At 39.6% G+C, this 23,011-nt stretch overlaps 2 protein-coding genes across 7 annotated transcripts in view; one reads left to right on the forward strand and one right to left on the reverse strand.

Moving 5' to 3' along the window:
- Nucleotides 1-18,433, forward strand: part of poc5 (POC5 centriolar protein homolog (Chlamydomonas)) — a 76,134-nt gene extending 57,701 nt beyond the window's left edge. For 3 of the 4 annotated variants that reach the window (XM_072547790.1, XM_072547761.1, XM_072547780.1), the window contains 3 exons: nt 7,243-7,362; nt 8,579-8,749; nt 16,662-18,433. In XM_072547790.1, coding sequence (XP_072403891.1) covers nt 7,243-7,362; nt 8,579-8,749; nt 16,662-16,784 — 414 coding nt within the window. In that variant the 3' untranslated portion in view covers nt 16,785-18,433. The remainder of the gene's footprint in view (nt 1-7,242; nt 7,363-8,578; nt 8,750-16,661) is intronic. The other variant, XM_072547771.1, reaches the window with a different exon arrangement.
- A 1,833-nt stretch (nt 18,434-20,266) lies between these two features.
- The window catches only part of LOC140453224 (ankyrin repeat and death domain-containing protein 1B-like), a 51,188-nt gene continuing 48,443 nt past the window's right edge, over nt 20,267-23,011 (reverse strand). For all 3 annotated transcript variants that reach the window (XM_072547808.1, XM_072547813.1, XM_072547801.1), the window contains one exon: nt 20,267-20,800. In XM_072547808.1, coding sequence (XP_072403909.1) covers nt 20,742-20,800 — 59 coding nt within the window. In that variant the 3' untranslated portion in view covers nt 20,267-20,741. The remainder of the gene's footprint in view (nt 20,801-23,011) is intronic.

The raw sequence follows: 23,011 nt of genomic DNA on the forward strand, positions 1-23,011 counted from the left end.
CCTTTCAGGTAATGTAGGCTTTGGCTATGTCAGCATTTGTCTGTCCATAATTGTTCTTGAAGGTGGTGGTGAGTTGCCCCCTTGAACCTTCGCAGCGCATTTGCTGTCGATACACCCACAATATTGTTAGAAAGGGAGTTCTGGAATTGTGACCCAACAACGAATGAATGAAGAGCGATACAATTCAAGATGGTGAGCAGCTTTGGAAATTTGCATGTAGCTTGCGGCACAGTGGCCCAGTAGTTAGCACTGCAGCCTCACAGCACCAGGGTCCCAAGTTTGATTCCAGCCTTGGGCAACTGTGCAAACTCCACACAGACATTCTACCTATGTCTGCGTGGATTTCCTCTGGGTGCTTTGGTTTCCTCCCAAGATCCAAAGATGTGCAGGTCAGGTGAATTGGCCATGCTAAATTGCCCATTGTGTTAGGTGCATTAGTCAGAGGGAGATTGTTCTGGGTGGGTAACTCTTCGGAGGGTCGGCGTGGACTGGTTGGGCCAAAGGGCTTGTTTCTACACTGTAGGGAATCTTTACTCCTACGTATCTGCTGCCCTTGCTGATAGGAGAATGAATGTTTGAGTTTGGTGTCAAGTGAGCAATTTTTGTACTATATGGTGTCAAGCATCTTGAATGTTATGAGCTTTATTTATTCAGGCAACTGGAGGGTATTCTATCACTTGTCCTGAAGGTGCACAGGTTTTGGGGAGTAAGGAAGATAGTTACTTGCTGCAGGATTCCTAGTCTGAACTGTTCTTACATCCACAGTATTTATATAGCTAGTCAGTTCAGTTTCTGGTCAAAAGCAGCCCCAGGATGATGATAGTGGGGGATTCAGCAATAATAATGCCATGATTATTATGATGAGATGACACTCCTCCAATAGCCACATCTTTCAATCTTCTTGTTGGGATCGACTCTAAGCAGTGACGTATTCCCAGATTCACACTGACACTAGTTTTGCTAGGTTTCCTTGGTGCCACATTTTGTCAAGTGTGGCCTTGATGTTCATGTTGAGGTGGTTGTTCTCACTTCCTCTGGACTTCAGCTGTTTTGTTCATATTTGAATCAAGCCTGCATTTCAGAGGAAAGGAAATAAATGCTGAATCTTTTAAGAACAGATCTTTTAAGAATTCATCTTTTCCTGCACTTCAGCTATTGAAATTAATTCCACAGAAACAAAGAATGCCAAGATGAAACCTACTAGTTGTTTGAAAGTTTTTTGAATTTGATCATTCGATAAAGAGGTTGTTAGATATTGTAGTCAGATACTAACCGAAGATACACACTTATTTTTGCTCCGGTATCCTGGGTGAGTTGGCTTGCTGTTTGCTTTTATTCCCCCTACTGGATGCTGTGACTTGCCTCTTCCCAGCTACGTTCTAAAGTTTCTATCGTCAGAATTAATTGTAGTCTGATTAATTGAATGAGGAACTTGTACCGCACTTGATTTATAAAATTGTTGTTTTTATTCGATTTGCAATATTAGGTTTTTAAAAAATTGTAGCTGTTCTGAAAAACGTATGCAATGCTCAGTTTGTTTTAGTAAATATTGGCTGAGGTGCTGGTTTCTGAGCAATGAAATTTTAAAAATTTATTACCCTGTACGCTCGATCAAAAATCTGAATTAATTTGAAATCTCCTGGATTGCTGAAGTTGAGCTACTCTTCATAATTTGTGTTCTCTGAAGCACTGGGGACATGTTAATGGCCCCTCAGCCCTCTACAAAATGATGAAAGAAACCCAACCAGAGTTCTTGGTACTTAAACCAGACTTTGGTGTGTACCAATGTTTCCAATAGCTAAAGTTAATTAATTTTTAGGATTAGAATTCCTACAGTGTGGAAACACCGACCCTCTGAAGAGCAACCCACCCAGACCCATTCCCCCACCCAGTATTTACTCCTGACTAATGCATGCAACCTACACATCCCAGAACACTATGGGCAATTTAGCATGGCCAATTCACCTAACCTGTACGTCTTTGGATTGTGGGAGGAAACCCACGCAGATGCTGGGAGAATGTGCAAGCTCCACACAGTCGCCCAAGGCTGGAATTGAACCTGGGTCCCCTGCACTGGGGCAGCAGTGCTAACCATTGAGCCACCGTGCCACCTAAGTTACTCTAATTTTGTCGTTTTGAACTCTTTTCAGAAACCTGCATGTCCTTTTTTCCTTTTGGAAATGTTTTGGTTTTAGATGCAGTAAATTTGACAGTGTAATAAATGAATGAATATTTTAACTGTTTCTGCCAACTTGCAGCAATAATTGTCACAATAGTTCAAAGCAATAAATTAATAAAATTCCAAGCAACACAGTGCATCAATAGTTAGATGTATGTCAATGATCTTCAAAACATTTATTAAAAATTGTCATTGGTGCCTGTACGTCTTTCTATTACTTTTACCCCTTTTTTCCTTCATCCTTTCACCAATTTTTTTTTTGGTTAGCTCCCATTCATCAACCAAATCAAAAAACTAGAGAATTTCTTGGTGCAAATAGCATCACAGTTCTATGACAACCTGCTAAAATAGCTTTATGTGAATAAAATTCTGCAACAAAACAACCGAATGGTAGAAATATTCGGGCCTGGCAGCATCTATGGAGAGAAATTTAAGTTAATGTTTTGGGTCAATAACCTTGTGTCTAATTGAAGTTATGATGTAGAGGTGCTGATGTTGGACTGGGGTGGATGAAACCAGAAGTCACATGGCACGAGGTTATAGTCCAACAGGTTTATTTGAAATCACAATTTTATTTCATCAGCTGAAGTCATTGAAGTTAGTCCACTGATCTAACTAATAAGTGGTTGATCTGCCCACTACTGTTTTCAGTAACATGCTTTTGCAACCAAGCAGTTTTCAATCAATTTTTTAAAAAATATTTAAAGGGTTCGCAAAGGTCTCAAAGTCTGAGAATGTAGTCTTGGCTATAGGGATACAGAGGAAACAATGGCAATGATTTGATTTTTGGAAATAAGTGACCCTATAGTCATACATACAATTTGGGCAAGGCAATAGCGGAATTTTGCTACTTTTGAAGTCATGCTTACGGAAGTGTGGATAGTCTCGAGGGAAAAGTCAATAGAAAAAAAAATTCCAAAATAAATAAAGGCGGCACTTCACACTTGTGACAGCACATCGACTGCTCATAGGATCCCTACAGAATGGAAGCAGGCCATTTAGCCCAACAAGTCCACAGTGAACCTCTCCTCACCTCTTGGTAAAATCATCTGTTTGAATTGTTGGAGGTAACAAGCAAATTAGACAAAGAAGAGACAGTTAACGTGATCTATTTGGATCTCCAGAAGGCCTTTGACAAGGTACCATGCAGTACGCTACTAAATAAGAGTCCATGGTGTTGGGGCAAGGTACTGGCATGAATAGAGGATTGGCTGACTGGCAAAAAGCAGAGAGTCAGGATAAAGGGGTCTCTTTTAGCTGGGAGCTGGTGAGTACTAGAGTACCGCAGGGGTCAGTGTTGAGACCACAATTATTCACATCATTCATTAACAATCTGGACAAAGGAACTGAGGGCATTATTGCTAAGTTTCCAGATGACGCAAAGATAGATGAGCAGGCAGGTAGTGTTGAAGTGGGGAGACTACAGAAGGACTTGGACCGGCAAGGAAAGTGGGCAAAGAAGTGACAAATGGAATACAACATGAGAAAGTATGAGGTTATACACCTTGGTATAAATGGGGAAAGACTTTGGAAATCTGAAAGGACTTGGAAGTTCTAGATAAGTGTTCTCAAGGTTAATATGGAATTCCAGTTTGCAGGATGTACTGCTGAGGCTGAGAGTTGATACTGTATTAGACTGTATTTGGAATATCGTGAGCCGTTTTGGGCACCATATCTAAGGAAAGATTTGATCATCTTGGAGGGGGATCCAGAGAAGGTTTACAAAAATGGTCTCTGAAATTAAAGACCTGTCATATGATTGATTTAGGACTTGAAGTCTGTTTGTGGGGGGGGGGGGTTGCTGGTGAGGGAATATCATTGAAATGTACAGAATACTGAGGCGCCTGGTCAGAATGGACATTGAGTTGATGCTTCCACTCATCAAAGAGACTAGGATATGAGAGCACAGCCTCCGAGTGAAGGGGTGACCCTTTAGAACTGCGATGAGGAAGAATTTCTTTAGCCAGAATGTGGTGAATCGGTGCAAATCCATGCCATGGAAGGCTGGCGAGGCAAATTTATTGAGTGTGTTCAAGACTGAGACGGGTTCTTAATTAGTAAGGGGATTAAAGATTGGGAGAGAAGGCAGGAGACTGGGGGTTGAGCAACATCAGCCATGATTGAATAACAGCAGACTTCACCTTAGGAAGTTTTTTAGGAAGTTAATTCCATATATGAACCATCCTTTGTATTTTTTAAATTTGCTCCTCATGTCTTTTTTTAAATTTCTCTCCTCACATTAAAAATATGCCCCCTGGTTTTTAAATCCTCCATGTTAGTGAAAGACACCCCCACCCCCATTAACCAGATTTGCTGTATAATAAAATTCCTGTTGCAGAACTGAATCAGCCTAAATTCACCAATGCTACCTTTTCATACTTTGTCCATGGTGGTCAATTTTGTCTATCTCTCTGTAAATTTTACTTCAATCAATCACACCGTCCTACTTCAAAAAATTCTCTACCCTTGTCCACCTCAGTTGAATTGCCCTTTCTTCACAATAAAAGTACCTATGCAACATTATAGCTTTTCTAGTTCTCCCCACAACTGTCCTTGGAATTCCCTAATTATTTATGTTCCATCCTCTTCTGTCCATTCATGCACCCACCTACCCATGCACAGTCAGCAATAACGAGATTTAATGGGCCAAATGGTCTGATTGTGCACCTATGTCTTGTGGCAAATCAAATGCTGGCTTGGTGTTAATTAATGCTTCAAGAGGCTCTATAATTTTGCAAAGCTACCTGCTTAATCCATTTGAAACAAAGTCTCAGGCTGGCAGTTCAAACTGGGTGAAGTTAAGCCAAGAAATCTCAGGGCCCCTAGCACACCTGAGGCAATACTAACTGACCTACATTTTCTTGCTCGATCTGAATGGGATGGAGTGTTTGCCACTCTTTCTTCCTTTTTAAAGATTGCTTTTATCAGGCACAATTACTTTTTCTTTTCTTCCCACTCCCACCCCCAATCGATTAAGCACACCTTCTAGTCCTTGGCAAAAATTCTTATTTGCCAATTGCCAATACAAAAATCTGTCTTCTGTTGTAATTTTTTGACTATAAGGTGTTTATTTTTCCTTCCTGAGTGGTTTCAGCTTTTGATCGTCCTTTTCCCGTACTGATTAAAAGGAAGTTGGGCTTTTATGTCGACTCTTTTTGTACTTTCTCCTAACTTTCTCCTAATCTTCTTTTTTATCTCTTCAATATTTGGTTTAATACACCTCAGTTTTATTTGCATCCTTTTGTCACCAAACATCACTGTTGGAGAAGCAATTAAAAAATTCTGTTCTCTTGTCAACTTGTTGAATGTCACAGTTCATTGGCTTTTACTTTCAATTTATACTTCAGATTCTCCATATACTGTGCATCAACTGTTTTAATTTATTTTTGAAGAAAAACTAACATATGAAAGTATTTTCCTTAGAAGGCTGAATTTTCTACTTTCCTTCTGTACTTCTCCACCCACCCTTCTCTCCCTCCAATTTTTACGTTGAAATTTTAAACTCCACAATAGTATCAATTGAGAGATTCACTTTGAAAATTGAGTCATAGAGTCACACAGCATGGAGACAGAGCTTTCGGTCCAACCAGTCTATGCTGAATATAATCCCAACCTGAGCTCGTCCCATCAGCCTACTGGCCCATAAACTTTCCTATTCATGTACTTTTCTAAGTGTCTTTTTAAACATTGTAACTGTGCCTGCATTTATTGCTTGCTTAGGAAGTTAATTCCATATACGAACCACCCTTTGTATTTTTTTATTAGTCCCTTGTGTCTTTTAATTTCTCTCCCCTCACATTAAAAATATGCCCCTTAGTTTTTAAATCCCCCATCTAAGGGAAAGACACCCACCATTAACCAAATTTGCTGTATAATAAAAATCATGTTGCAGAACTGAATCAACTTAAATTCACCAATGCTAATTTCTGATACTTTGTCCATGGTGGTCAATTTTGTCAGTCTCCGTAAATTTTTACTTCAATCAACCACACCGTCCTATTCCAAAAATTCGTTACCCTTGTCCAGCTCAGTTGAATAGCCCTTTCTTCACAATACAAGTACCTATGCAACATTTTAGCTTTTCTAGTTCTCCCCACAACTGTCCTTGGAATTCCCTAATTATTTATCCTCCATCCTCTTCTGTCCATTCATGCACAGGCAGCAATCTCCAGCTCTGCCTTTGTATCACATGCTTTTCCCCGTTGCATTGCTGGTGTTTTTCATCATTAAGCGAACTTTGGTTTTATTCAGTTAAGGGCTGGAAGGACAAGGTCTTGCCTTTGGCCTCATTGCAAATTTAATGCTATACACTAGTTCAATCTCCTACCTCACTTTCTCAGGTAGAATATGATTGAGAACATGAGCAATGTTCTCTTAGAATCCTAGCCGAGTCCCAAATGCTACTTGGTTCATTCTAGTAGCAAGCATGCATTTGGTTTCTTTGGTCAGCACAATATTGAGGGCCGAAGTGCCTGTACTGCGCTGTAATGTTCTGTGTTCTATATCTAAAATTGTTCACGTCTGCCTTCAATCTTGCAAGTGTTTATGATGTTTTTACCTCTACCTTGCAGTTCATCCAGAAATCTGCCTGCATTCTGTCTCACCCATTTCTTCTGTTCTCTCCATCCTGCAGCTGCTCTGGTTTACCATTGTCATCACATTTTCAATTCCTAGAAACCTATTTAATCTCTATAAATAGGATTTTACACCCTCATTCTTCCTCTTTCCCTGAAATTGCTTATTCTCTGACCTTAATTTTTGTGTACCTCCCTTTGATTTCTCCCTTATTGATAATTATGCCTTCAGCAGTCCAGCTCTCTTTTTGTTTTATTTCCCTCAAACTTTAAAATAAAAATACTCTCAAGCTTTTAGTTATGTTTCTTCATAATTTCTCCTTTTGGCAATTTATTTTTGTTTGTGCTTTTGTAAACTCATTTGAAACATTTTCTATATTAGTCAATAAGAGTTTAAAGTTAGAATTTATACAGGGAGTAGTGTACAGCTGAAACCTGGCATGCTTGCCGTAAGTTTTTAAACTTTTTTTTAAAATCACTTCTATTTAGGTTGCTTTACATTTTGGTTCTACAAATGTTGATCAAACCAGACCTGGGGAGGCGAGTACTCAACCAGTCACTGTTGCTATGTCATCTTCAGCATCAGGGTTTCAAACCACCCAGCAACTGGTAATAATTCAAAACTATTTGAGTCTGTGGTGTATGCATTTTTCTTTCAACTGAACTGAAATACAATTCCATTTTGCAACTCATCCAATTTCTTAACCATAATTTCATTTCTAAAAAGTGCCAGTTTATCTATTTCATCTTTTTGCCAGTGTTAATTTATACATCTGTATCTCTCACTTATTGAGTGCAGCTAGATCATCTAATTGGCACAAAGATTGTGTTTCTCAAATATTGTAAAATACTCTACTATGGTTGGAACTAGAGAAACAAGTTAGCAGCTTGCTTGTAATAATCAGTGAATTATGCATTTGAACATAGATGCTTAGAATTTCCTCCACCTACATTCAGGAGAAGCCATCACAATAACTGTTTACAGGTTTAATCTCTAGACATGACTAAATATGTGTTGTCCTACGCACTACCTAAGTATCCAAAGTTCCATAGCAGGTTCCTGTTCAGTTAGCTTTTAGTTTCTGTTACTTCATTAATATTGTTAATAAAATCTGATACGAGATCAGATGTGCTTTTGGTTCAAATAAGGGTCCAAACCTTATTCACAGCCCCCAGGAAGGTTAACTGAATCTCAGACCGGGTATTTGTTTCTTATTCATTCATGAAATGAGAGCATCACTGGCTAGGCTAATATTTGTTGCCCATTTCTAACTGCCCAGAATCCAGTTAAGAGTCAACCACATTGCTTTGGGTCTGGAGTCACATGTAGGTGAGATCAGGTCAGATTGGCTATTTCCTTTCCTGAAGGATGTTAGTGAATTAGGGTATCTGCACTAAGGATTTGGACAGATTGCTAAATCACTTGCTCCTTTTAGCAAGATTTACTGATGCTTTACTGATTTAAGCTTGATTTACTGGTGAAGATCAAGCTTAATTATGTTGCTCTTGCATCAAAAGCTTGATTATGTTCACCATCTAGGCTCATGAAAGAAGAATATTCACTTTGTAGATTGAACCAAAATGTCTCCTTTTTAATTGTGCCTCTGCACAACAAGGCACTGAAGGGATTTGAACAGCCTGAAACTGGCTGCAGCAGAAGTTTTGACAGCTGGAAGGGTGGAATAAAATTTAGAAATCTTAGGAGAGGAAAATACTGGCTTTACTTCACTGGCAGCACTTCCCCATAATTTTTGGTATGTTTACAACTTTAAATAAAAGATGATGCAACTTTTTATTTTAAAACCAATTTTCTTATCCTGTTTAGCCTCCTACTAAATGTGTGACATCAGCACAGCAAAACACTGGAAAAACCATAGTGGCACGTTTCACAGGGCGATCTGACCCATCCCTGAAAGGAGTTAAATGTGGATCATGCCAGGGAGTGGCACCACCAATGACTACAGTATGTGTAGAAAGACATCATCCGGTTACACAGGTAACTTATTTAAAGAAAAAAAACACTGGGTAGAACTGTAATTGCTTTAGATGCAGTGAAAAAATGCCATTTACATCAATGAATCCTCTGGATCTATTCTGTGGACAACATTCAGTAATCATAGAATTGTAGTACAAAAGGAAGTCATTCAACCTATTGTGTCTGTACCAACTCCCTAAAAAGCTACCCAGTCCTGTTCTCTAACCCTATCTCAGCCGTCTAAATTAATCACTTTCAAATAGATGTCTAGCTTTCTTTTGAAAGCTAATATGGAATATGCATCCAACACTCGCCTGGGCAGCACATTCCAAATCCTACCAACTGAGTTTAAAAAGAAAGGTTTCTCCTCATCTCACCCTTGGCTTATAATTTTGATCATCTCGTCCTCTTGGAGCAGTGACTATTAAGCCCAGTTTATCTCATCTTTCCTTGCAAGTAAAATCCCTCATTCCTGGTATCGCTTTAGTAAATCTCCTTTGTACTCTGTCTGGGGCTTTAACTTCTTCAAAATAAAGTGTCCAACCTGAGCACTACTACAAAAGTAACCTGACCAGTGATTTATAGAGATGTAGCAGTACTTCCTTGCCTTTATGCTCTATGCCTCTACTTATAAACCACAGGATCCTATAAGCTTTCCTTGTATCGAAGCAAATGAGTTAAACATGCACATCTCAGGAGACGTTGAAAACATTGTTTTTGTATCAATGTACTAGAGCCATACCTCTGTTTTTACCTTTTTTTTTCTCTCTCAAGATCCTTTCGTGCTGAGCCAATTATAGAAAGCCTCTAACAGTAAATAGCACAATGTTCTAACTTTTCTTTGAAGCCTTGCAAATCTTTACTCTTCAGGTATTTATGAATTTCTCTTTCAAAATCCTCAATTGAATCTACCTCATCCACACAATCAAACAGTGCATCTCTGATCATGACTGCTTGCTGCGTTAAAAATGTTTTTGGTTCTTTTGTCAATTACCAGTTCTGCTAGTTAATAAAATTGCATCGTGCTGTTCTTGATACATGCATACCTGGCAACAGTTTCTCTCTATCAACTGTCTAGATTCTTCATGACTGTAACCCCTCAAATCTCCTCTGAGCATTCTCTAAAAAGAATAGCTTTGCTAATTTATCCATGAGTGTTGTTGAGTATTTTCTGCAACTCTCCAATGTCTTTACATCATTCCTAAAGATTGGTGCCTAAAATTGATCATGCTGCTCCAGTTCAAGCCAAACCAGCATTTTAATCAAGTTTCACCATACTTTCTTTGCTTTTATTTCTGCTTCTATTTATAATACCCAAGCGTTATGAGCACTTACCAACCTAACCTGCCACCAGTCATAACATACAGACCTCTATTCCAGCACCCCCTTTACAACTGTATCTTTTATATTGTCTTTGTTCACCAAGATGTCCACATTATATTTTTAAAGTGTCAAGTGTTTGTACATTGCATCTATTTGTTTTGAAGTCTTTAGCTTTTCTCCTCTCATTTCAAAGTAGCTGTTTTTTTTGTCAACTGCAGATTTTGAAATCGTGCCATGTACAAGTCTAGGCCATTGATTTGGATCAAGAAACTCAGCATTCCCATCTCCTTAGAGAATACCCTTTAACCTTTTTTTTTTAAAATCCCTTCCTTGTTGATGTGATCTCAGTGGTCTGATTGACTTCCTCCCTTTTGCCCAAAACGTTGATTTTTCCTGCTCTGATCTGTGTTTTACCAGCACCACACTCTGGACACTGAATGACTTCCTTCTCTACTGTAGCTATTCTTGTTTAGAATCCCTACAGTGTGGAAACGGGCCATTCAGCCCAACAAGTCCACACCAACTCTCCAAAGAACATTCCGCATGGACTGCACCCATTTTCCTGCCCTGCCCTGCCCCCTCCCGGGCCCTTAACCCTGCATTTCCACTATGGACAATTTAGCATGGCCATATCTAACCTCCACATCTTTTGAACTGTGGAAGGAAAGCAGAGCACCCAGAGGAGTCCCATGAAGACACAGAATGTGCACACTCCTCGCTGACCATTGCCTTAGGCTCAAATTGAACCTGGGTCCCTGGTGCTGAATGGCAGCAGTGCTAACCACTAAGTCATCCCTAGAAACTGAAGGAAGAGACAGATCTCCTTCAGCTCGGAAGTTAACAAAGGCTGTAAACATAACACAGCCACTTCAATCCTTTCTGTTACCCTGATTCTAATCTTTTCAATGCAAGTGTCTTAATTATCTTAGGAAGTCCCTTGAAACAGGACAACTTATTCCATGCTCTCTCTTTTTTTAATTAAAAGAGCGCAAAGTGCTCAGCTAAGTTATGGTCTGGTACTATATGTGGAAACTGAAACAATGTTCCTGTTTTGAACCAAATATGGCTTATTTGGAATATCTAAAGAGTTCTGTTTGACTGTAAATTTTAACTTTGTTTTTCTCTCTCCACAAATGCTGCCAAATATGGTCTGAGTTTCTAGCACTTTTTGTTCTTTCAGACTTACAGCAACTGCTGTATTTTGCTTTCATATTATAGTAATGTCATTTTTATGTCTTCTGTAACCAATCCTTGAGTTCACAGTCTGATTTATTTTGAGGTGGCATTTTTTCATAGCTTTTTCTTCTGCTAGCAGCATTCTGCAATTTTTAAAATGAAAAATAAAACTGAAAAATCATATTAGTGATCCTATTAGCCATATTATATCAGCAGGAAATGGCTGAAAGGTTATACAGATGATTTTGTGCTGTTGGTGTTTATGGACTTTCAGAAGGTGTTTCATATAATATCACACAATAGACTTGTAAATGGTATAAAAGGGACAGCAGTAATATATATATATAATATATATATATATATATATATATATGTACAGAATTGGCTCAGTGATAGGAAACAGTAATTGTCAATGGATATGTTCCCAAAAATGACTTGAATGATAACTCTACATATGCAAGAATGTTGTTGGCACAACGTTAGGACAGCATGTTATGCACATGAGGGCAAGAGGATAAAAAGCGGCATAGCTTAATTGGGTAAACTATGCCCAGATTAATTCAGTATGGTGAAACATGGAATTGTCCACCTTCAGATCTAGAGACAAATCTGAATGCTTTCTTTATGGTGAGAAACTAGACTCTTTAGAGAAATTTAACTATCCATGTCCATGAATCAGAAAAAGCTAGTGCGTAGATATAAAATGTAAAAAATAAATAAAACTCCTTGTGGGGTACTGTCTATCATCACTGGAGTTTAATTAAGAAAGTGATTTAGTGATTGAAATATGAACACTGAATTTTAGTTTTAATTATTGATTTAGTTAAGGAGGTATTGACATTGGAAGGGATACGATGTACATTACCCAGGTCTTAAAGGGATGTCCTTATGAATGAGGTTGCACTAACTTTGTCTATATTCCATTATGTTTGAATGGTTAAGGGGTAGTATAGTTTGAGATGTTTAATATATAGGAAAATATAAATTCTTTTTGTATTATCCATTTCATCTTTGCATCGCAAAGCTCAATACTCTACCTAGAAAACAATGTTAGTTTTTTTCACGTAGAATTCAGCATTAGCAATTGCCAGCAGAACTTCAACTGCAGTCTGTGATTGACTGACTCGATCAACTAGATTGTATCTTTTTGTTTCCTGTGTGTGAATCCATGCTAACCCTTAACAACATGGTTGTTTCTTAAATGCACTCTGAGACACTAATAGACACTGTCCATTATCTAAAAGGCACAAGTCTGGTGTATGATGGAACACTGTCCATTTACCTGGATGAGTGCATTTCGATGAAGCGCAAGTTTGGCACCTTTTTTTTTTACCTGGTTTTCCTATGTGTGAACCCATGCTGACCCTTAACAACATGGTTGATTCTTAAATGCACTCTGAGGTGTCCTATCAAGCGACTCAGTTAAATCAAACTGCAACAAAATCTAAAGACAGAAATGGAACTAGATAGATCACCTGGTACTGAACTTGGTGCTAGAAGCAGCCAAAGCATGCACAGCCTTGTCGACCTTACAAAGTCCTCTTTCCCAACATGTACCAAAAATTGACCAAAGGGCAGTTGATTAATGACCTAACAATTGTAGTCATGGAATGATACACTACAGATGATGTCACAGACACCACCATGACTGGGTATGTGCTGTCCCACCATCAGGACACATGCACCATAGGTAGTTGGTACAAGAGTATAGAGTCGGAGGGGGGGGGGGGGGGGGGGGGGAGGAGTGGGTGGTGGTGGGTGTTGCTCTGGGAGTCCTTCATTGACTCAGGCCCACAGTCATGTGGAATGAGTTTAGACATTGACAAGTAAACCCTGTTGCTGATTACTATCACTGTCAGAGTTATACAGCAGGGAAACAGATCCTTCAGTCCAACCCATCCATGCCAAGCAGATATCCTAAATTAATCTAATCTTGTCAGTATTTGGCCCGTATCCCTCTTAAACCCTTCCTATTAATGTACCCAACCTTTTATAAATGTAATTGTACCAGCCTCCACTTCCTGTGGCAGCTCATGCCTTAGGTTCCTTTTATATCTTTCCCCTCTCAACTTAAACCCATGCTCTCTAGTTTTAGACTACCCTACCCTGGAAATAAAGAGCTTGGCTACTTGCCCTGTTCATGCCACTCATGATTTTATACATGTCTATAAAGTCACTCCTCAGCCTCTGACGCTCCATGGAAAATATTTAGCCTCTCCCTATAGCGTAAACCCTGGCAACGTTCTTGTAAATCTTTTCTGAGCCCTTTCAGGTTTCACAACGTCTTTCCTATAGCAGGGAGACCAGATTGAATGCAGTGTTTCAAAAGTGGCCAAATTGATATCCTGTACAGCTGCAGCATGACATCCCAATTCCTATACTCAATGCACTGACCAATGAAGGCATGTACCAAATGCCGCCTTCAGTACTATCCTGTCTCCCTGTGATTCAGCTGTCAAGGAACTATGAACCTGCACCCCGAGGACTCCACCATTAAATGTTTAAGTCCTGCCCTGGTTTGCCTTTCCAAAACACAACACCTCATCTATCTAAATCAAACTCCATCTGCCAATCCTCAGCTCATCTGATCAAAGTCCCATTGTATTTTTGAGAGAACCTTCTTCATTGTCCACTATGCCACCAGTTTAGGTGTTATCTTCAAACTTAATAACCATTCCTGCTAAATTCACACCCAAATCATTTATATAACTGATTAAAAAAAACAGTGGGTCCAGCACTGATCCTTGTGACAAACCACTGCTTACAGCCTTCTGTCTGAAAAACAACCCTCTGTCTCCACCTTCAATCCAATTTTGTATCCAAATAGCTAGCTCTCCCTAGGTTTCCTGTGATGTAACTTCACTAATCAGTCTACTATGCGGAGACTTGGCTGCCTTGCTGAAGTCCATGTAGACCACATCCATTGCTCCACTGCTCTGCCTTCATTAATTTATCTTTGCCACTCCTTCAAAAAAACTCGATCGAGTTTGAGGGGCATGATTTCTCTTGCACAAGGCCATATTGACTATCCCTATCAGTCCTTGCCTTACCAAATACACTAAATGCTATCCTTCAGAATCCTCTCCAACAACATACCCTTCACTGACATCAGGCTGTCCGGCCTATAATGGCTTTTCCTTACAACCTTTCTTAAATAATGGCACCACGTTAGCCACCCTCCAGTCTTCTGGTGTATCACTTGTGGATATTGATGATGTAAATATCTCAGAAATCACGATCCTAGCTTCCCACAAAGTTCTGGGATGCACCTAATCAAGTCCTGGGGACTTATCTAACTTTATGCATTTTAAGTTAGAGTGTGGTGGTGAAAAAGCACAGCTGGTCAGGCAGCATCCAAGGAACAGAAGATTTGACATTTCAAGCATAAGCCCTTCATCAGGAATGTGCTTTTCTACTCTGACTCTGATCTCCAGCATCTGCAGTCCTCATTTTCTCCTCTTTATATGTTTTAAGACAACCTCTATGATATGTGCAATTTCCAAGATGTCGCTAGTTATTTTCCCAAGTTCTCCAGCTTCTACATCATTCTCCACAGTAAATACTGATGCAAAATACTCATTTAATATCTCGGTCATCTCCTGCAAATCTACACCGAGATAGCCTTGCTGATCTTTAAAGGGCCTTATTCTCTCGCCAGTTACTCTTTTACCCTTAAATGTATTTGTAAAATCTCTTTGGATTCTCATTAACTCAATTTGCCAAAGCTATTTGATGTTCCCTCCTGATTCCCCTATTGAGTGTACTCCTAATGCCCTTGTATTCCTTGAAGGATTCACTCAACCCCAGCTATTAGCTGCCATAGTCTCCTTTTTTCTTGACCAGAACCTCAATTTATCTGTCATCCAGCATTCCTTACCCCAACAGCTTTGCTCTTCACAGTAACAGGAACATACTTTCTCTGGACTCACGTTATCTCATTTTTGAAGGCCTCCCACGTTCCTCTAATAGCCTTTTGAAAGTTCCTGCCTCAAAATTCACCTACCTCCAATTTAGAACTTTAAGTTTTAGATCAGGTCTATTTTCCATAACTATTTAAATGTAATAGAATTATGATCACTGGTCCCCAAGTGCTCCCACACTGACACCTCAGTCGCATGCCCTGCCAAGACATCAAGTTTTGCTTCTCCTCTCGTAGGTTCATCCATATACTGAATAAGAAAATTTTTTTTGTACAAACTTAACAAATTCCTTTCTGTCCAAGCCCTTAACACTACGGAGTCCCAGTCTATGTTTGGCAAGTTAAAAGTCCCTACCATTCCACATCATTACATATTACATATCCCCTGCCAATACCATACTGGAGCTGGAGGTACCCATCCTCAACAATAGGAGAGACCAACACATCAGTGCAAAAGATGATGAGGCTGAAATATTTGCAACAATCTTCAGGCAGAAGTGAATGATGCATCTGCCAAACCAAACATAGGTAAAAGAGCTAAACTCGGGTGAGATGAGAGTGACTGTTAACATAAAGGCAGTTTTAGACAAAAAATGACATCAAGGAGCTCTAATAAAATTAGGGGGAAGAGGGTGATTCTGCTGGTTGGAGTCATGCTTACTGAAAACAGAGATCGTTGTTTGAGGTTAATCATTACAGCTCCAGGAAGTCTGCATAAATTCTAGGCTAACCATCTTCAACTGCTTCATCAATGATCTTCAAAAGGTGAGAAGTGGGAATGCTTGCTGCTGATTGTACACTATTCACCTGCAAGACTTGAGCAGTATCGAGGCTTGGGCTGAGAAGTGGGGAGTAAAATTCATAACACAGCTCAAGCAATGTGAATCTTCAACAATTATTGACCTTTTGACTGGAAACTGAACTGGACTGACATAAATACTATGGTTACACGAACAGGTCAGATTAGAAATTCCATGATGAAAACTATAAATATACACATGAACTCCTGTCTCCCGAATGCCTGTCCACGATCTACAAGGCACAAATCAGGAATGCCATGGAATGCTCCCCACTTGCCTGGATAAGAGCAGTTCCAACAATATGACACCATCTAGCACACAGCACCCATCAGCCTTCTTCAATATGCACTCCTTTCCCAATACACAGTGACAGCAGTGTGTACAATCCACAAGATACACAGCAGTAACTCAACCATCCTCCTTTGACAGCACCTTTCAAATAGCAGCCTGTACTATCGAAAGGCACCAGATTATGGGAACATCACTTGTACTTCCCCTCCTGCTCCTCAACAATCTAACAATGGAAAACTAAGCTCTTTTTTTATAAATTGATGAACTGAAATATTATTTTGTTAAACTTTTAAAATAATTTTTAAAACTCCACGAGGAATATAACACATTTTCCTTCAAAAATAATAATACTTTTAGATTGGTGAGTCAGCATTTACTTTAGATCTATAAGATGTTGCTTATTCGTCTTTTTATCTGCCCTTAGCAAACCATTGGTCAAGGGACAGCAGCCAAGTATCCTCGATCAAACCAGCCTCCCTCAGGAGGGAAAGTTGCAAAATCACCTGCTGTCATCTGTGGCGTCCAGTCAATAAAAGTTGTGGACTGAGTGCGTCATCAACAAAAATGCCAGAAACCTAGTGAGTGAATGAGTGACATATTGTGGAGGCCAGTGAAATCACCAGGCTTTTCTTTAAATGGTGACCATGTATCTTCTGGGTTTTGAATCATCACTATTCTTAATGCTAATGATTGAACTCATATGCAAATTTCCAATTGCATTTTTGGATGTCGTGTCTGTTCAAAGTATTTTGCGAATGTTTAGGGTTTGATTTGTGCAGGGAGTGTATCAGTCGTCTGCAAAACTCACTATATTAACTGCAGGGTTAAAGATTATGTTTCAGCTTTTTTGGCTGATTGAGAGAAGATCACTGAGCAGTGGCCAGGATGCACCACTGAAGGCAAAATGCTTATGTGGGATTAGGTTCTGTGTAGGTTCTGTGAGATTAAGCACTGAACGTCATAAAGTAAAACCTTGTCAAGTTGTGTTCTCCACCATAAGTTTTGTTTAAAAACATAGCATCTGGCATTGTAGGAATTGTGGGTTAAGGAGATGCAGGTCCTCAACTGGAGTTGTACAGAATTCTCCACAGTATTTTTCAAACCCATGGTAGAAGTATTTGACAAGTGTTTTAGATATTATTTATGTGCTTTATGATAATGCAATTAAGTGGTTGCATAAAAATACATTTTCTAAGTGATGCCAGATCAGGTAGAGTCCTTAAATAACTTTAATGCTCAATTTCATCTCCATTTCCTGTCAGCTCAACATATGGACCTGGGGATATTGTCAAAATCTGTGCCAGTAAGAGGGACATTTTAAGAACTAATGTGAGCAACTACTAACAAAACAAGGTGCCACTAATAATAGATTTTAGAATTAAATATTTTGATTGGAAAGTATCATCAAAGCACCTTTTAAAATATTTTAATCTTATTTCCGTGCTACCATTTATATTGTCTTATCAAGTACATTTATGTCATCTATTTCTGGCATTGCTATTGGGAACTTAAAACCTACAAATACATACAGTTCTTAGAAATGTGCTGAAGCAGCAGACATGATGCAGAGCACCTGTCTGTTGCTTTTGTAAGAGAATGGCATAGTGCCATTTGGGAGTAGGAATACTAACTTTTTGAAACTACATTTCTACTTTCCCTATTATTGCAATAAAAAGGACAGCGATAGATTTTGCAGTGTTAAAGGGTGTAAGGATGGTAATATTTTGATTGAAGTATAAAAGGCTTTAACATGTCTTAAATTTATTTTATCTGTTCAAAGCAAGAACATTCTCGAGCCTGGTCCTTCCTGTATACTGAAGAATACTGGCATTTGGCATGGCACAGCTCACTGTTAGATCATGTTTAAACTGTTCATCAGAAACAATTGTTTTTAATTTTCATAATTAAAACCTATTCATTTAAAAATAATTGTTTGCCAAATATTTGATTTGAAGAGCCAGTTTTGTAGTATAACTTAGTTCCTGTTCAACTGTACAGTGCAAGCTGTTTTGATCATAATGAGTACAAATCAAAGTTTGGTTTGCAGATATAATGTAAATTCTGTGTAAATGTGTACACTTGATATTTTAACTTTTGTATTGCAAATTTTTAATTTGATATTACAGTACTACAACAAATGTACTACCAATCACCTTTTTTTTTCATACTGGAATAAAGAAATGCTCTTTCTCAAAAGTAATTGATAGTCATTTGGTAGCACAGGATTTAAGAATTGCTGGAAAAAACGCTTCGTACAAGGTATTGCATGAAGGGTGTACCAACTTGTTGGCAACTGCATTCGAATTGGTGACAGTGATTCCTTGGAGATTCATCAAATTATAATGATTGACTGTTAACTGCTCTGCTTTCAGTGGTAAGCCAGGCAAGTTGGTTGGTCATAGTATTGCCCTAAAAAAATGAACAAGTAAATGGCCGTCACTTATTCTGGTGGAACAGGTGCTGTCTAGAAGTTTATTCTGTCTGTCTGCAAAGAACAAGATCTTGTGTGTTAGTGCTTCTGTACGTACTGGAAGCCAATATTAATTCACAGGGCAAATATGTATAAACACTGCCTGTTTCAAAACCATCCCAGTTGATAGGAAAAATCTTCCCATTAGATTTATGAAGTCAATTTGAAATCTTGAAACTTGTGCTTTTAAATTGTTTTAATTTCAGCTAAAAGAAGCCTAGAAAATGTCATTATTTAAATATGCCAAAGAAGCTGGATAAAGGTGGGTGAAGAAATGTTATGGATAAACTTGATAACGTTTATTTTAAATTGTGAATTTAGCTATTTCTTAAGGTGTAAATACTGAGAATCAGACTGGTCCCTCATTTCTGCATTATTTGGAACCTTTCCAAAGGAAATAGATATCACATCTGTGGCCTCCGTCAGTTCCACATCTACTGGCTTATATGGGTTTCATTTTGGGTATAATCATTCCCTAGTTTAGACATGCACGTTTTGATTTGTCTTAACTTGAGACTAAAAATAAGTCCTATCCAATAAGCAACTGCTCTTGATGTATGTGATCAGATGATACTTAGTTGCAATGTTTATTTTCATTCTATTTGTGGATATTATTTGATAACATTTGTTGCCTATCCTTCATTCGCTTTTGAGTTCACCATGGTCTTGACAATGTGCATTCTTTTTTTGTAGCAGTTTGGTACAATATAGTTGCTTACTGGATCAATTCTGACACAGTTGGGTATCAACTACACTATTGTGGGTGTGGAGTCACAGGTTGGCCAGTTAAGATTGCCACTTTGTCTAAAGCATGTTAGTAAACCAAGTGGGTTTTCACAACATTTGGAGGTAGTTCTGTGTTCACTGTTACATCAACACCGTTTTCCACTTCTCAATTATGGGCAGCACGGTGGCACAGTGGTTAGCACTGCTGCCTCACAGCGCCAGAGACCCGGGTTCAATTCCCGCCTCAGGCAACTGACTGTGTGGAGTTTGCACGTTCTCCCCGTGTCTGTGTGGGTTTCCTCCGGGTGCTCCGGTTTCCTCCCACAGTCCAAAGATGTGCAGGTCAGGTGAATTGGCCATGCTTAATTGCCCGTTGTATTAGGTAAGGGGTAAATGTAGGGGTATGGGTGGGTGGCGGGTTGGTGTGGACTTGTTGGGCCGAAGGGTCTGTTTCCACACTGTAAGTAATCTAATCTAAATTATTGATCCCAAGACTAAACCTCAAATATAAGAATACTACAGTATGGGTCACTGGACCATTAGTGGGATAAAAACAGATTATGTATTTGGTCTATTCCATTTGACTTCAAATCTCTCTGTATTATCGTTTGCAAGTTATTGTTGACCACCAGTTCTCTCTGAAGCTTTGTACACTTAATTTTCATGTCACAAGCTCCTTTTTGGAAGAAGCATTAATATGGATGCATCATTTTGATTTGTAAGAGTTTTTATAGAGGAGCATTTTTATATATTTAATGTAGTAAAATATCTTGAGGGGCTCTTCATGAATGTTAAATAAAATTTGTCACAGCCATCTAGCCAGAAAACCTTGATCAAGTGGTGAATTTAAAGTGTATTAAGAGTGATGAAGTTTAGCACAGCTGAATGGCAGTTCTGAATCTCATCTTCACACCATATTCCAATACAGACAATCATTCAATCTGTCTAATTCATCAGGGGGGATAAAAATACTGGTCCTCCCATTATTTTCTGTTTGGTTATTTGACCTTCATAGTTTTGTCTTCACTGTTTCATTCAGGGCTCTGTATCTCGTTCCTTTTCACCAATGTAATTCTCGCTTTCAGAGAAGCAGTTCCAAATAGTAAAGATGCATCAAACTGTCAAATTTCCAACTGCACTGAAATGGCATCCATTTTGTATTTGCAGTAAACAGTCACCATGTTTTACACTTCATTTGGCTTGGGAGGGGACTGATTTGTTCTAACATTTCATGTAAATCAGCCCTCTGTTTCCTTTCAGTTCGCCTGAGCAGCAAAATCTATGGGTCCAAATTTGCAGATGCAAACTTTAGGAAACACAGCACTTCTGTGGAGATTGTACGCCATTAATTTCTTTCCTGATCTTTTCTGTAATGAGAACAAAGTGAAATATTTCAGTTATAATGAAGAGATCTAGTTTGTTCCATTCCAGTAATCCAGTTCTCCATTCCAAGCGGATTCTATGCTGTTACTTGTAACACAAAGTGAACTGGTCTCAGAAATGGTGTTTCGTAACGTCAGTTGTGAGACTAGATTCCCGGCTGAACTCCCGCTAGATAAGCTAAGTTGTGTAATGTGAAGGGAGTGTGGACTGATAGCAATAGAAGTAAGTGCGTAAAAATACGATGAAATAAATATTTTTAAACATTTAAATGTCGAAGAAGTTACCTTTTGGGAGGAGGTTATGGTAAACCTGTTCAGGCAAGACGATGGAGCAGCTTGAACTTTGATCAAGACTTCAAGTCAAATCTTGCCAATGAATGCATTGGGATTTTCCCCACAGTAACCACACCACCACCACCACCACACCCCCCCCCCCCCCCCCCCCCCCAACCTCCCACCTTCCCCCACCGCAGGATTGCACACAGAGAGAAAGGGGTGTTACCATTAGAGCTTGTTACTCCATTTGGAATCTTGGACCCCCACTCTAACTATCAGCTATAAACCCAATTGGTCAGATCAGAGCTTATGGTAAGCAACGTTCCTATCCAAATTATACTTTGATATTAAATTTAAAAAGAGCAGTAACAGATATGGTGATACTGTGGTGCACAGCTCTGAGATGAGGTGGCGGGGGAATATAGTAGACAGGGCCTTGTTCTTTGTCTACAAAGAACTTTTTCACCACTTCCTAATTCAACACCTTGAAGTCAACTGCCTGATGTTGGACATTTTGAACAACTTGAGGATAGACAAGTCCCCCGAGCCTGACGGGATATATCCTAGGATTATGTGGGAAGCAAGAGAGGAAATTGCAGTACCGTTGGCAATGATCTTCTCGTCTTCACTGGCAACGGGGGTGGTACCAGGGGACTGGAGAGTAGCGAATGTTGTGCCCCTGTTCAAAAAAGGGAATAGGGATAACCCCGGGAATTACAGGCCAGTTAGTCTTACTTCTGTGGTAGGCAAAGTAATGGAAAGGGTACTGAGGGATAGGATTTACGAGTATCTGGAAAGACACTGCTTGATTAGGGGCGGCCAGCACGGATTTGTGAAGGGTAGGTCTTGCCTTACAAGTCTTATTGAATTCTTCGAGGAGGTGACCAAGCATGTGGATGAGGGTAGAGCAGTGGATGTAGTGTACATGGATTTTAGTAAGGCATTTGATAAGGTTCCCCATGGTAGGCTTATGCGGAAAGTCAGGAGGCATGGGATAGAGGGAAATTTGGCCAATTGGATAGAAAACTGGCTAACCGGTCGAAGGCAGAGAGTGGTGGTAGATGGTAAATATTCAGCCTGGAGCCCAGTTACAAGTGGAGTTCCGCAGGGATCAGTTCTGGGTCCTCTGCTGTTTGTAATTTTTATTAATGACTTAGATGAGAGAGTCGAAGGGTGGGTCAGTAAATTTGCAGATGATACGAAGATAGGTGGAGTTGTGGACAGTGAGGAGGGCTGTTGTCGGCTGCAGAGGCACTTAGATGTGATGCAGAGCTGGGCTGAGGAGTGGCAGATGGAGTTCAACCCTGCCAAGTGTGAGGTTGTCCATTTTGGAAGAACAAATAAGAATGCGGAATACAGGGTTAATGGTAGGGTTCTTAGTCAGGTGGAGGAACAGAGGGATCTTGGGGTCTATGTACATAGATCTTTGAAGGTTGCCACTCTGGTGGATAGAGTTTGTAAGAAGGCCTATGGAGTATTATCGTTCATTAGCAGAGGGATTGAATTCAAGAGTCGTGAAGTGATGTTGCAGCTGTACAGGACTTTGGTTAGGCCACATTTGGAGTACTGTGTGCAGTTCTGGTCGCCTCACTTTAGGAAAGATGTGGAAGCTTTGGAGAGGGTGCAGAGAAGATTTACCAGGATGTTGCCTGGAATGGAGAGTAGGTCGTACGAGGATAGGTTGAGAGTTCTCTGCCTTTTCTCGTTGGAACGGCGAAGGATGAGGGGTGACTTGATAGAGGTTTATAAGATGATCAGAGGAATAGACAGAGTAGACGGTCAGAAACTTTTTCCCCGGGTACAACAGAGTGTTACAAGGGGACATAAATTTAAGGTGAAGGGTGGAAGGTATAGGGGAGATGTCAGGGGTGGGTTCTTTACCCAGAGAGTGGTGGGGGCATGGAATGCGCTGCCTGTGGG

The sequence above is a fragment of the Chiloscyllium punctatum genome, chromosome 2 (assembly GCF_047496795.1).
Source record: "Chiloscyllium punctatum isolate Juve2018m chromosome 2, sChiPun1.3, whole genome shotgun sequence".
Taxonomy (NCBI): domain Eukaryota; kingdom Metazoa; phylum Chordata; class Chondrichthyes; order Orectolobiformes; family Hemiscylliidae; genus Chiloscyllium; species Chiloscyllium punctatum.